General features: G+C 35.8%; 1 protein-coding gene across 1 annotated transcript in view; it reads left to right on the top strand.

Annotated features, from left to right (window-relative positions):
* MTREX (Mtr4 exosome RNA helicase) overlaps positions 1 to 14,376 on the top strand; it is a gene marked incomplete at its 5' end in the record, with an annotated part of 50,943 nt that overhangs the window by 32,547 nt on the left and 4,020 nt on the right. Inside the window, 9 exons of the mRNA XM_075740927.1 lie at positions 1,466 to 1,638; positions 1,941 to 2,009; positions 6,280 to 6,408; positions 7,584 to 7,694; positions 8,001 to 8,189; positions 9,297 to 9,460; positions 10,860 to 10,965; positions 12,382 to 12,438; positions 12,842 to 13,004. Coding sequence (XP_075597042.1) covers positions 1,466 to 1,638; positions 1,941 to 2,009; positions 6,280 to 6,408; positions 7,584 to 7,694; positions 8,001 to 8,189; positions 9,297 to 9,460; positions 10,860 to 10,965; positions 12,382 to 12,438; positions 12,842 to 13,004 — 1,161 coding nt within the window. The remainder of the gene's footprint in view (positions 1 to 1,465; positions 1,639 to 1,940; positions 2,010 to 6,279; positions 6,409 to 7,583; positions 7,695 to 8,000; positions 8,190 to 9,296; positions 9,461 to 10,859; positions 10,966 to 12,381; positions 12,439 to 12,841; positions 13,005 to 14,376) is intronic.

Raw genomic sequence — 14,376 nt, 5'->3', positions numbered from 1 at the left:
TTTGATATGCAGAACTTAGCTAAAAGTAACATAATTTTAATATCTCATTACAGTCTCTAAAAAGAACTCAGGCACACTGCATTAAGTGTAGTATAGGAAAAATTGTTAAATTAAAATATGAAGCAAAATTCAGAGAGGACTAAGACTTTATTTGCACTCCACTGAGTAACTAAATTTTGAGCCATGATCTTTAAATAGTGTGTTTTCATGAGCCAAAGTCAGTTTCCAAAGATCACAGTCAGTGTTTGAGAGTGAGGCCTCTTGCAAAACTTAACCCATAAGAATCTTAAGAACAACTCCCACCGATGAATGAGCAGTTCATGTGTTCGTTCCTTAATTGAATATTAAGAGAGACAGTGTGTGTGTGCACGCACGTAGCTTTGATAGACATGGGGGAGTGTTAAGTTGTCTCTGCAGAATTTCTGTTAGGTTGCAGGTGCAGTATTTAAGACAGTAGTAGCCAACTATAACGTATATTTCCTGATAACCTCCTTGTTCCAATTGCCATACCTAGATCTTCATTCTGGCATTCCAGCATTGTTAAACAGAGAAATGGAGCTGGAGAACATTTTTTCATATTTCTTGGATATTTTTTGTTTAGGCACCATACTGGGCATTAGGACTTTGTAATCGCTTTGTCTGCAATTAAAAACAGAAAGGAGAGAAATGGTTGTTTAGATCAAGGAGGAAATAATGACATGAGTATGGATTGCTAAGTTTTTCTTTAAGAAGTTGGCAGCTAAATACATGGAGGACTTCCCTGAGCTCTCTCTAAGTCCCATTGAAGTGGGATTTCTGAGTCACCCATATGCATTCAAATAGCATGCAAGAGGGTGAGTTGGTACAGAGGAAAAAGAGATCTTCATAATGTGTCCTTTGGTTATGTTTACTAGTGGTATTACCAGTTTGAGAGAATGAAACATGTTGCTTGTTTAGGCAAATCAGTTTTGTTATAAGGTATAAAAATGTTGAAGGAAGAAAATACTGATTTTTCAACTGATGAAATCAGGGCCTAAAACAGGTTGGGAAGAATATCTTCTAACAACTTCCTCTTGTTGGAACACACCTTGTTAGAAGATGTCTTTGAGCAATTTTAGTTTCATAGAAGGAGGTAGAAGAGCGCTTGTAGGCAGTGAATACCTTCCTACAAATCATTGCAAGTTTTTGTGGGACTTCGGTGCAACCCTAAATCAGTGATTCCTGGACAATTAGGGTCTAGCCTTCTAATCGTTTTCTCAAGCTTTTTTATTTTAAAAAAATTAGTATTAATATTTAATTTCCTATAAATAAAATTTAATGGACCCATTTATAGATTTTTAGCTTTCCAGAGAATGGATTATTGTAAATAAAAAATGAATACCAAAAGTGGTGGCAAAATACTAGTTATGTAGATCTGAAAGTGAAACATTGGTTTCTAAATCTGTGAAGTTACTAACTTCCATGAGATTTTTACTTTTTATTATAGGAGTGAATAATTTGGAAGGACAATACAACAAAATAGCGATTCCCAATGAAGAAAATGTGGTCATATACTACAAAATCCGACAGCAGCTTGCAAAACTGGCTAAAGAGATTGAAGAATATATTCACAAACCAAAATATTGCTTGCCCTTTCTACAGCCAGGAAGACTGGTAAAGGTAACTTGATTTTTCTTTTGTTTTGTTTTTATTTCAAATCTCTACCTATCTGTGAAATTTCAGGGCTCATTTGTGTCTGCCAGTTTACCATTTTGAAAAATTACATGTGTAGCACTAAGCAAGAATTTTGACTTTTGTTATGTTTTTTTGTTAAACATTCAACAATGAATTGAAAGAAATACTGTTTTCATGATGAGTAATAGTCCATGTCTGCTGTTGTAAATATCAGAAATACAAGGAGATATGATTGCTATGATGTGATTATACATGGGTTATGTTATAATATCTTGTAATGTTTTCAGGTGAAGAACGAAGGTGATGACTTTGGATGGGGAGTGGTTATTAATTTCTGTAAGAAATCGAACGTTAAGGTAAAATTATACATTGTCTCCATTTGGAAAATACATACTTTACTACTTTTTCTGAAAATGAGATAAAACTCCTGTTTTCTTTGTAGTTTACAAAGGAAAAAAAATTTCCCTTCACCCCAAATTTACAAAAAGCTCAGGTTTGCCTGAAGTGAAAGTATAAAGAAAAAAAACTATGGAAGGTGGGACAAACCCAAAGTCCTGTGTTCATTTTTTAGCTTTTGGCGTATTTATGGAGGAAATGCTTGCTTGTATCTGGGATAAGTAGATCAAAAGTTTACTTGACACTACAAACATTTCAAACTATTTAGTGTTTCTGAGATATTCCCAACAGTGTTCATGGGAAACATGTTCATGTTTCCCAACATGTTCATGGGAAAGATACTGTGTTATCTACTGTCAGAAAATCTATAGAAGCTGGTGAGGGTTAAGAGAGTGTAGGGAGACTGACATTTGACTCTACGTAGGTTATCTTGAACTGGGGAATTGTGCCTTAAGTCCTAAGCTAGTGCATGAGACATGGGATTGCTTGTCCTCAGAGACGTTGCTGTAGAGTTGAGGGTTGGGAAGTTAAAATACGAGGAGACCAAAACAATAGAAATGGATTCAGGGAAATGTGGAAGAAAACACAGAGGGCAGTGATGCAATAGAAGCCAGATTTGTTTTTCCTTCCAAAAATCCATTTTTATAGTTGATCTCCACATAACCCCAGAGATGATGTTTTAGTCTCCCTTTCAGAAATGTTTTGACAGGCTGCTCTGCTGGCTAAATTAAAACCTAAGTTTAAAGTGTTTTTTGGTGGGTTTTTTTTTGTGGTAGCATTTTTTTCTCTAATTTTGGCAGGAGAACATTGGCATTAATTACTAGGTCTAAATGAGAAGTTGTCTTTGTCAAATTCTGGTGGCGCCTGTACATTGTGGCACCTTTTGGTGCTAATCATTAAAGAGGAAATGAGAAAAATGTGTGCATACAGAACTTATTAAAAGATATTTTGGTTTTCCATCTTGCTTTTGAAAGTCATATTTCTTTCAAGTTGGAAAACTGGACTGACTGTTACTGCTATTGCTTCTAGACTGTTTTTTAATGGAGCCACGTGAGCAGTAAAACACGATTCCCTCTCACCTCAGCCTTCTATGTAAAATTGCCAACTTCTGTGTCACGGGAGGCATTTCTTCTATCTGTGTTGTATTTTATCCACAAATATATTTGCCTTCCCTATCTGACCTGTCTCACTGTTGTATAAAACCTTTAGGTTTGAATGTTGGCTTTGAAATTACAATCTGTTCTGCAGGACATGGCTCTGGTTCCAGCAGCATTTTTTTCATTAAGTCATTCTAGCAGCTGGGTTGAATTTTTCCTTCTGATTTCTGTGGAAAGAATGACAATAGGTGCTGAAAATCATGGAACAGACTTAAAGCTATGTAACTCTTTAAAATCAGTATTGGAAAGACTAGTTTTTATGAGCAGAGGCAAAACAAATGGCTTGAACAAGCTGTTATTTACCCATTTTTATATGTCTGTTCAATGCATTTTTGTCCTGGGATACAGATGCATTTCCCCATTACTGTTTAATGTAGTAGGATACTTACTTAGCATTGGAAATATATCACTGTTACGCTATGTCTTTAAACCTTCATCCACTTCTAAGCTGTGACAGTTCTTTGGATTTGCTTTTAGAAATTATGTTGAATTCAATCTATATTACTGGTTTTACTTTAGTTGTAAATTCTGCATGACTATCATAGTTTCGAATTAAGTCCTTTTTCTAAGGAATATATGTAATTAAGATTGACAATAGGGTACAGTACCTCTGTATTTCACTGAGTAATTCTCTTTGCTTGTTGCAATGTGGCAGCAAAAACATGAGTCATCATCAGTTATGTTCATTGTTAATTATAGTTCAATGTTTTTCCAGCATAATTTCATGATGTAGTGTTCCACAAAATTGTGAATGCAAATAGCACTTTATCCTGAATTACAGTAGACAGAAGAATTTTTCAAGCAGTGGTGCTTGCTATATATTGTACAGTATAGTAGGCAGCAAAGTAACTATTTGCTTTGGAACTCATTAAAAAAAAAAACCAAAATATTTTTGAGTAAGAAATTTTCTTTCTACTAGACTGTGCCAGCAGTATGCTAGTTTTGTTGTTGTACTGTTTATAGTCCAATAGCAGATGTTGCGGTCTGAGCCCTGATTCTAGACATCAGATTTTTGTCCATTAAGACTTATTGATACTAAAATTGGAGATGCTGCAATTTGGTCTTCCTTATTTAGATTAAGTTTAATAGACAAGGGTTATTATAAACTTACGTACTTATCTGTTATGTTTGTTTACTCCATAAACATTTTTAGTGCTGCGTCATGGTCATTGAATTTTCAGTAAGTTTGATGTTACTAATCTGGGAATCTGAATTTGTTATCTGTGCCATATTTTGTGATTTGCAGATATGATCAGCTGTCTTACCTTGGTTTTTTTCCAGCCACATGAAGTAATAGATGTTTCAGGGCAAATCTAAAATCCTTGGAATACACCTAATCATGTAATATTGCACCAAAGAGGGCAGAATCTTATCCTTGAAACATGTAAAATGATGCAGCATGAATCAAAGGATCATTCAAACTTGATACAACAGAGATGTCTGTGACTAACAATTTTTAACAGGCTGTTCTAGTCTCCTTTTACTCTTGCATATAAAAACATGGCTGTTCCTGTTCAACGGTTTAGTACCTAAAATGTTGTAGGAAACCCATTGAAGGAAACAGTACACATTCAAGAAGCAGTTCTAGATTACATCACCTCTGGTCAGCATTGTCTAAAAGCTATTAGTATATGTAAACTTACAGAGAGTAATATTAACAGCGAATGTTAATGACTTTTATACTCTGCTTTATTAATAGGTTTACAATACAGTTACTGATAGAAATGTTTTTTTCCTCTTACAATTTTCTAGACATCTCAAATTCTAGCATTTTCTGTAGCATATATGTGCAGCTATGAGTTTAATCTCCTCTTCATTCACGTCATCATTGTGCATTCCGTGGCTTTGGCTGGATACTGATTTGGCGTGTGTGGATATTACTTTAAAATTCTAATTCAGAGAAAGCAGTGGTATGGATCTTATACATTGCTATGAGCCCTTTCTGCAAATGTAGGATAGAATTCAGAGGAACAGTTTCTTCCCAGCAAGTAGTTGCATTTCTTGAAGAAATTATGTATCTTGTAGAACAGGATAACCCTGTTAATCTGCTTTAGTTTACTATGGCAGTTTCTCCTAGTACCTGCGAGAATCTCTTAGAAATGCTAGCTGGCTCCACCCCGCTTTGCATGCAGTCCAAAAAAGTTGTATGTTGTAGATGTGTAATGAAAAATATTGCCCAGTAAAACTGAACTGAGTTAACACTCAGATTTTGAAAAGACAGTTCTCTCTTCCTCTCTTCTATTTGGAAGCAGAGAAGCTTGCACATAGTATTTTAAATGATGATGTCTGCCTTCAGCATTAGGTCTATAACATAGTCCTATTCAAGTCATAAAAATATTTGCTTATAGCAGGAGTGTATTTAAGCAACCTTAGTGCGTATTGATCCAGTCAAATAGCTAACATCAGGGGTTTTTTAAATCAGTGTGTAATAAAGGTTATGGCTTTGTGAACAATAGTCTTTAACCACCATATCTGCAAGTTTGTGTTCTTTAGAAGAATGTCAAATGTTACATGTGCAGTTCGGGGTGTATAAAGATGTGGCTTGCAAGATGCAGCTTCCACTTTGTTGCAGGTAAAAGCTGTTATAACTGAAAGATTTTTCTGTGGTCTTTATTGTGGGGGAAAAACTTGAACTTGCAAACCTGCAAATGAAAGAGATCCCCCAAATTTTTTCTTTTTTCTTTTTTTTTTTTTTTAAAGGCAGAGTTCAGTACTGCTAGCATGATGCAAATATTTCGCATTACAGTTACAAAAGATGTTGGCTTACTTTGAAAGAGCTATGTCTAGAAGAAAAGGCAGAAGCACCTAAGATGCAAGTAGACTTTAGGCTACAGTGGTGAGGGATGATGGGGAAGGGGTAGTCTTTTCAAGTGTGTTTTTCTGTGTGAGAGATCTTTCAATCAATACTGATTCAATAGTTTTTATAATATGCTGCATCACTGAGCTGATAATCTGTGAAGAGCACTAGCTCATTTCATACCTTTAATATTGAATAAAATCATGCTTTTTTTCTTCCTTTCTTGCTGCTATTTTAAAATAACTGTTATGGTCTTTTTTCCTGTGCCCTCAACAGCCAAATTCTGGTGACTTGGACCCATTATATATAGCTGAAGTGCTACTGCACTGCAGCAGAGAGAGTTTGAAAAATTCTGCTACAGAGTCTGCAAAGCCAGCCAGACCTAATGAGAAAGGAGAGATGCAGGTTTGTTACATATGATTATTCTCAATAATTTCTTATAAATATTCTTAAAGATTCTGTTTACAAACCATTTGCAAACTGTGGTAAAAGAGGCTTGATACAATAAAGAAGAGAAAGGAGCTGTACACCTAACTCTGCGTTCTTAAAGAGTTGCTGATTTCACTGTAGAGGAGACTTTCAAGTGTGAACAAAATACTTGAGTAATTTGATACATATAAGAAGTGCTTTGAAACTTAATTACTATTGTGTTACATATTTCAAATCAGTTGATGAAAGACAATAGCAGTAATGTAAACAATTATGAAAATTACCTATATCTTTGATAAAAACTGCAGATAAACAAGTGTCTATAAGCTGAGGTTTTTTTCTTGGATACTTGTGCAGGATTTTTTGGGTAATGTGCATTTGTTCTACTAGATTTGAGAATTTAGTTAGAATTTTTATAATTCTATAAATTCAAGCAATGCTGTTTGACAGATACTTTTCTTAGCGCTGTCTTCTGTCTTTCGGAACAGAATTTGGTTTTTTATTTCTTTTTCAGACCTCTTCAGGTTTGTGAGGCTGTCTCACATTCTAAAATCAGATTGAAATTTTTAGTGAAAGCATTTGCATTATTTAAAATTTTCACATTGAAACCCTATATCAAGACAATTATAACTTTCAAATCAGAGACAGTTGTTTAATTTGTCTGCATGTGGGGTTTTTTTTGTTTTGGTTTTGTTGGGTTTTTTCCCACAAAGTCCATTTAAAGCTTGAGATACAGTATTGATTCTTCATAGTGTCTTCATGGTTTTGATACTTGTGAATATGTATATGCTGATTTGATGTTCTCTGTTGGTAACATTCCTAGTTAAGTATATGGCAATAATTTGTCTGGTTTGGATCATAAGAGGTATACTAGCAAATAAGAAGCAAGGTAGCTTGTAGCTCCCACTTGTAGCCTCTTTCCAGACTTAACTGAATACAGAATTTTCCCATTTAGACAAACTTGCTTTCCTTATTAATATTTTATCTCACTACCCACATTTTCCAGCTTCCTGATACTCCTTTACCCACTGTGGTGTCCTTGTGTGCTCAGTTTTCCTTTTCCTTTGTAAAGTTTTGGTGCGGAACAGTAATAATAGATCGATTGATTTGTTTATTTACTGATTTATCAGTTGCTGCACTCTCTTTGATAGGTTGTTCCTGTTTTGGTACATCTTATCTCAGCTATCAGCAGTGTCCGACTTTACATACCAAAAGACCTGAGGCCTATTGACAACAGGCAAAGTGTGTTAAAATCTATACAAGTAAGTTCCATTAGGCTAAGGTCTCTGCTCTGAATAGTGAGGTGCTCTTGAACTCAAGACAACTTGTTCTAAAGAGATTTGTCTAAAGCTTGTGTCACATCTTCAGCCTTACCCATAAAAGAGGTTGGAAGCCACGATGTATGTCAATTGTTTCTCCTTTAAACCGATTTTGAAAACTGCTGGAACATCACATAACAAACTTACAGTACTGCCTTCTGTGTCCTTATAATTGTGCCAGCTGATTTGTAGAAGTGTAGTTTAGCTTACTGTTACTAATCTAAAAAAAATTTTTTTTTTTCCTTTTAGGAAGTACAGAAGCGATTTCCTGATGGAGTACCATTACTAGATCCTATTGATGACATGGGCATCAAAGATCAAGGACTGAAAAAAGTAATCCAAAAAGTAGAGGCATTTGAGCATAGGATGTATTCACATCCGCTTCACAATGATCCCAACTTGGAAACTGTATATAAACTTTGTGAAAAAAAAGCACAGGTAAAAATACAAAACAAAACCCAATATTTAGGGGAAGAGAGAGACAGTAAAAGTTCCCTTCTTATTTGCGTTTCTTTTCATTTGCAAAGCCCAAATAATACTTTTTAAATACAGTAAAATTACTGAGTCTCACTAACAAACTGGCTGAGTTGGTGGTATGCCCTTGATTGATACAGATGGGAAGTACGTCTGAAAAGAAAACTCTTCAGAAAAAGCCATCATGGATTAGAAGGTTTCAGAGGTGACACTAGAGTCTCTTTCACTGAATAAGCATAGCACAATACAGTGTAACTAAAGTCTTCACAGATAATTGAAACTGATCATTTTTAATATGCTTGTGCAGAGCTAAGTTGAATTGATGGGGCTTTTAGCTGGGGAAGTGTATCATACAAATCATTGTGCCTCCTGCTGCCTGAGCTGACTCCCAGCCTGGAAGCAATACACTTACTTATTTTCTTTGTATGTATGTATCGTACCCTGCTAGACTGAAACTGGTTGTGCACAAAACCAGCTCTTGTGTTTCTATGCTGCTCCAGAAAACAGGTTCTCCAGGAGTTGCTTCACAGAAGTGAGGTAGTTCTGGTATGGGTGGCACAAAGTTGCATGTGGTAAGACCTGATGCAGCAAGCAGACTTCTGTGAGGGTGTCTGCGCTGTACACCCCACTGTCAGGATGTTGACAGTGACTGTGATAAACCGCAAGACAATGGAGAAGCTCTAAGAGCAGGAAGTAATGCCTTTGGGTTACATTTGATTGGATAGTTGGGTAGCTGAGACTTAGTACAGGTCTCATCTGAGTGCTCATTTCTCAACCAAAGATTTCTTCAGTGTTTTTTGGTGTGGGCTGGTTGGGATTTTTCCCTGCTCTGGGGTAGTTAGCTTAACTTCCCAAACTTGCCAGTTTCCTATGGGTAAATGGTGCTGAGGGTTTTTTTTTCTTTTTTAATTTGTTTTAAACCTTCCTCTTAGTAGAATTAGATGAGTCAGTGACAACTAGTATGTCCATATACCATTGTTCTGAGGCCTTTATGTAAATTAAACAATGTCTTTAAAACAGTTGCATCTATTAAACCAGCAACATGTAATTTCTCTCCTTCTGACACCTCAGATTGCTATAGATATTAAAGCAGCAAAGCGAGAACTGAAAAAAGCCAGAACTGTCTTACAAATGGATGAACTCAAATGCCGCAAGCGTGTTTTGAGAAGACTGGGGTTTGCCACATCTTCAGATGTTATTGAGATGAAAGGACGGGTCGCTTGTGAAATCAGCAGGTAATTGGTTTCTGTGCAAAGTTATTATTGCCATGAATACTAATTTCAGCGAGGACAGTAAAGTGTGTATGTCATGTTTATATTTTAAAGATCTGAGACCTTTAGAGTAAAGATTCTTCAGAGACTACATGATCTGTGTCATAAAGGGAATATAGTGATTGAAGCAATAAAGATAGCAACTTAAGGACAAAATACAATAGATTTTAAAACTAAAAACATGGACATGAAAATGCCAAAACAATGGCTATTTTCTAAGACAGCATAGGCAATAGTGTGTGTTTTCATTTAATATTGTACATCATGTGAGAGGATGGTCTCAGTTCCTATGGTTCCACTTTCCAGGACTCTTAGCAGAATAGAGCTCGCAAACAAGGGTGTAACGGTGATTGTCAGCAATTACCAAGTCACTGACAAGTTTGGAATACAGCTTAATTGCTTACATAGGGCTGTAAGAACAAATCTATGGAAGTGATGCATTATACTGTTATACATTTAGCAGGTACATAGATACTGAAACTTATTGTGAAGATTCCACGGAAACTCATGAATCAGACTTTAATACTTCAGAGTGTAACTCAGATTTTTGGTAGAATTGTGTATTTTAAAAAGTTACAGTGACCTCTGTACTTCTTGCCTTATAGATAGTTTGAAAGGTGCTACCTCTATTTGTTTGGTATCTAATAACCATTTTTCCCTGCAAAATTTGATAGCAAATGGGGAAGCTGAATCAGAATTTTATCAGCTTCCTGACTTTCAGGAATTGTTTGCTGATAAGTTGCACTTCCCTCTGAAAAAAAAACCCTACTTTTTTTCCCTTATTCTATGCATTTATCTGAAACTCCAAAAATAAAGGTGTAATCTTGTCAAAAATTTGATGTTTTATCCAAATAGTATGTTTGGATTTTGTATCCACATCATGCACTTCCTTTTATAATTCTTGATTAAGTCTTTATTCTACAAGCAAATTGAAGCAAGTTTGTTCCTGTTTTCAGTATCTTGGAAATATCCAGTTGAATCTTCTTTGAGCAACAGCAGTACCAATTTTAGTCCTTTTCATAAGTTGCCTGACTCTCTGGTTGTTTTCAATTTGTTGATGTCGTGTGTGATTTAAAAACTAAACCAGCTGTTAATTCTAGCTTTTATGGTCTATCAGAAGAGATTCTTTGTAGTTCAGTAAGAGCTTTTATTTTCCTTAAAATACTGTCTCACTCTCTTATTAGTTAGCATCCCCCTTAAAAAGCTAATATATTAGTATTTGGTGTTCCTGTAAGAAAAGTTAAGAAGGTCTTGTTTCTTATCTATCCAGTTGCTTCACAAAACAGATTAATAGTACTTCGCTTAAAAATTATATTTCAGTAACACTTTTCTCTAAGCTTCCTTCTCTTTCTCTTTATTTTAGTGCTGATGAACTACTCCTGACAGAAATGATGTTCAATGGTCTCTTCAATGACTTATCTGCAGAACAGGCAACTGCACTACTAAGCTGTTTTGTATTTCAAGAGAACGTGAGTTACTTCTTCAATTCATGAATTCTAGACCTACCAGCAGTATTGTTTATAATTCAGTTCCAGAAATTGGTCATAACAGTACAAGCCAATTGCATAGTTTTTAACCTTTCCTAAGGTATTTGACATGAACTCCCATTGAACTTACCAAAAGCATTGCAGCTTCAGTGCTAAAGTATCTTTCCTCATGAGTGACATGCTGAAGGCTGTGTAAAATTGCAGTCCTTGTAATGAATCTACAACTGTTTCCTCCTCATGTAATGAAGCAACATTAATAAATTCTCGGCATACATGCTTCTATTTATGGACATATACACACAGACATAACTTGAAATGTAGAATGATGCCTATGTTATGTTATTTGAACAGTATCCTTGACCTATTGATGGAAATGGCAGTACCACATGGAATTGATACCAAAAGAGCTGTTAAAAAACAGATCGTATGTTATTAAAAACAAAACTATGGGCATTTAATACCAGATGCTGTTGTTTTTCCGCCTACAAGCTGTATAGAAGTTTAGCATCATCAGGAAAATATAGTAAAAATAAACTTCCACATGAAATACTACTGCAGATAGCTAGCAAGATGTATCACTCGGGTTGATTCTAAATGTGGACAACACATAAGCAGCAGATGGTAATTAATTACATTTGTTACTAGAAGGGATGCCAAGGTAACCTGTTGTTTGTTAGAATATTGTGGTTCACTGAACAATAGTATGTAGGTCTAAACACGTAAGACATAAAAATGTTGCTGTATTTGAATAGCTATATTTTCATATATAACTACTGATGTTTAAGTTGTTAAAAGCATTTGCTTTTTATATTTGTAAAGAAAAGCCTGTAAGAATTAAAGTAGTAAATGATCAGCGTTTTGGCAGTTCAAAACTATGGAACAGCTAAATGGAATATTGGAAGTATTCAGAAAGCAGGTGCTTTTTTTTTTTTTCATACTGTTGGCATACTGTACAGAAAGATTTTGTTTTCTGATTTAGTTTGAGGAACAAGTACTTGGGGAATTCGGTAAATTTTTGTGTTTGATAACAGGTTTAAGTCGTCATTGGAATAATTTAGAATGGATAATTTTGGAACACAGGAAGTTCCATCTGAACATGAGGAAAAACTTCTTCACTCTGAGGGTGACCGAGCACTGGAACAGGCTGCCCAGAGAGGTTGTGGAGTCTCCTTCTCTGGAGATATTCAAAACCTGCCTGGATGTGATCCCGTGCCACCTGCTCTAGGTCATCCTGCTTTAGCAGGGGGGTTGGATCTCCAGAGGTCCCTTCCAATGCCTACTGTTCTGTGATTCTGTGATGGCACTAGCACACATTGAACTTCTATTTTTGCATTTAATTTGATGCAGAGCAAAAGTATAGGAGCCCTATTGGAGATTATTTCATGTCTTCTTTTTCAGTCCAGTGAAATGCCAAAACTGACAGAGCAGTTGGCAGGACCGCTTCGGCAAATGCAGGTAATCTGTCTGAGCTCAGGGTTGACATTAACATGAATAAAGTGCATGAGTAAAGCATAATAAGCACAAAGTGAAGACTTGGGTTTGGATCATTAGTGAATTTGACTGGCACTGCATCTGTTTTTGCAGTGTGTAATAGTGGGTTATCTTGTTTGCAAGAAATCTTTATGCTAATTTAGAACATGCGTTGAAAAACTTTTATAAGCTTGCTTACTAAACTGTAAGTTGTTACTGCAGACAGACTTAATGTAAGGAGTGGTTTACTTTCTGATTCTGAATAATTTCACACTAAAAAAGGGAACCTCATCCTATATGCAGTACCTAATAATATGCAAGCCTTTCTGTTGGTTAAACACTTAATCTGTTTAAGCGTAGTATAAATTTAAAATATTTTATTTTAAAGGAGTGTGCAAAAAGAATTGCAAAGGTGTCAGCAGAAGCAAAACTGGAAATGGATGAAGAAAATTACCTAAATTCTTTCAGACCCAACCTAATGGATGTTGTGTATACATGGGCAAATGGAGCTAACTTTGCTCACATCTGCAAAATGACTGATGTCTTTGAAGGTATGTTAATCAGTTCTTGTTTAGGAGGTGTGAGATGGTAATTCCACAATATGATATGGTAATTCTGAATAACCTTATAATAGATCACAAAATTTATTAACTCAGATGTATTCAAGTATCTGCATGGCTGAAGCTAAGTGGGGAAAAAATTTATTGTAAAATAAAATTTATTTTTATATGTTATAGTTACACTGTTGATAATTTAGAATCTACAGAAGACATTTTAAAATGTAGAGATAATCCGTTTTAAAAACTTTCTGTAAAGCTCAGAAATCCTAAGTATTGCAACAAAAAGTAATGCTTACCTTTGTTAGTTAAAGGGAAAAATACCATGTTCCAAATGCTTGCCATTAAGTACTACAGCTCTTGTGCTTGTCCTCTTTACAGGTAAGTGTTTTATTGACTTGGTAAATTGAAGGTTCCTCCTCCTGTCTTAACAATGACAGAAGTGAGAGGTGGTAACCAAGTCTCTGTTTTGGATAATTCATCACAGCAGTGCAATGCAGATATTTGAAAAGCCTAGATGTAACCTGCCGCCTGGGTTAATTTGGTAGCTAAAATTGGAGTACTAGAAACTGCCCCTTGAGGAAGGATACTTAGTTTTCATTATTTTAAAAGTAGGATGACTTAAAGCCCAAATACATTGTAAAAAGACAAACCATCCACCTGAAGGTCAAACCAGGATTAAAAACCTAAATTCATCTTTTTACCAGCTATGTTGAAAGTTATGAAGAACAGTAGGATGGGTGCACCAGTCTTACAAGTCTGTGTGTAATGGCTGATATTTGAAAATCCTTTTTGAAGTTGTAACTGTCACCATTGTCTTGCCTCTCTCAAATGCTGTTTTCTTGTTTGTACGTACACAGATGCAAATGGGAGCCCTTAAAACAAAGGAATTCGTGCACTTCTGTAATCCAGTGCATAGACCCAGGAACTCTCTGAAGCAGGTTGCCTGCGAGCAACGGGAATCCTGGCAGTCTTTGATTGTGCCTTCAGCAGATTCCCCCTATTGCAATGAATGCCTGAGCCTCGCATCTGCTGTAGAGGCACCCTGCGTAAGGGGAGCACAGGAGGAGAAGCAGTAGCTGGCTTGTGTTCTTATGTTGGCACTTGACTGTTCAGAATACACAGGGCAGTAACGTTTTCCATTTACCATATTTGGGCTAAGGCTAGCTGGTCAGCTTTGTCCCAGTCAACAGTGCTAGTTCCCTCAAAATTAGCTCTTATGGGCCTATTTTAAGAAGTTCAGATCTTGTGGCAGGGGTTGACGCATGATTCTTCCCTTAACTTTTAATAAGCTGGTTTTCTGTGCATTGTCCAAAAGGATGGAAAGCACTTCAGACATCCACTGTCAGTTATGCTTACCTTAAAT

The sequence above is a fragment of the Balearica regulorum genome, chromosome Z (genome assembly GCF_011004875.1).
Source record: "Balearica regulorum gibbericeps isolate bBalReg1 chromosome Z, bBalReg1.pri, whole genome shotgun sequence".
NCBI lineage: Eukaryota > Metazoa > Chordata > Aves > Gruiformes > Gruidae > Balearica > Balearica regulorum.
Note: the sequence above shows the minus strand (reverse complement) of the source record. Positions and strands in the feature narration are given on the sequence as shown.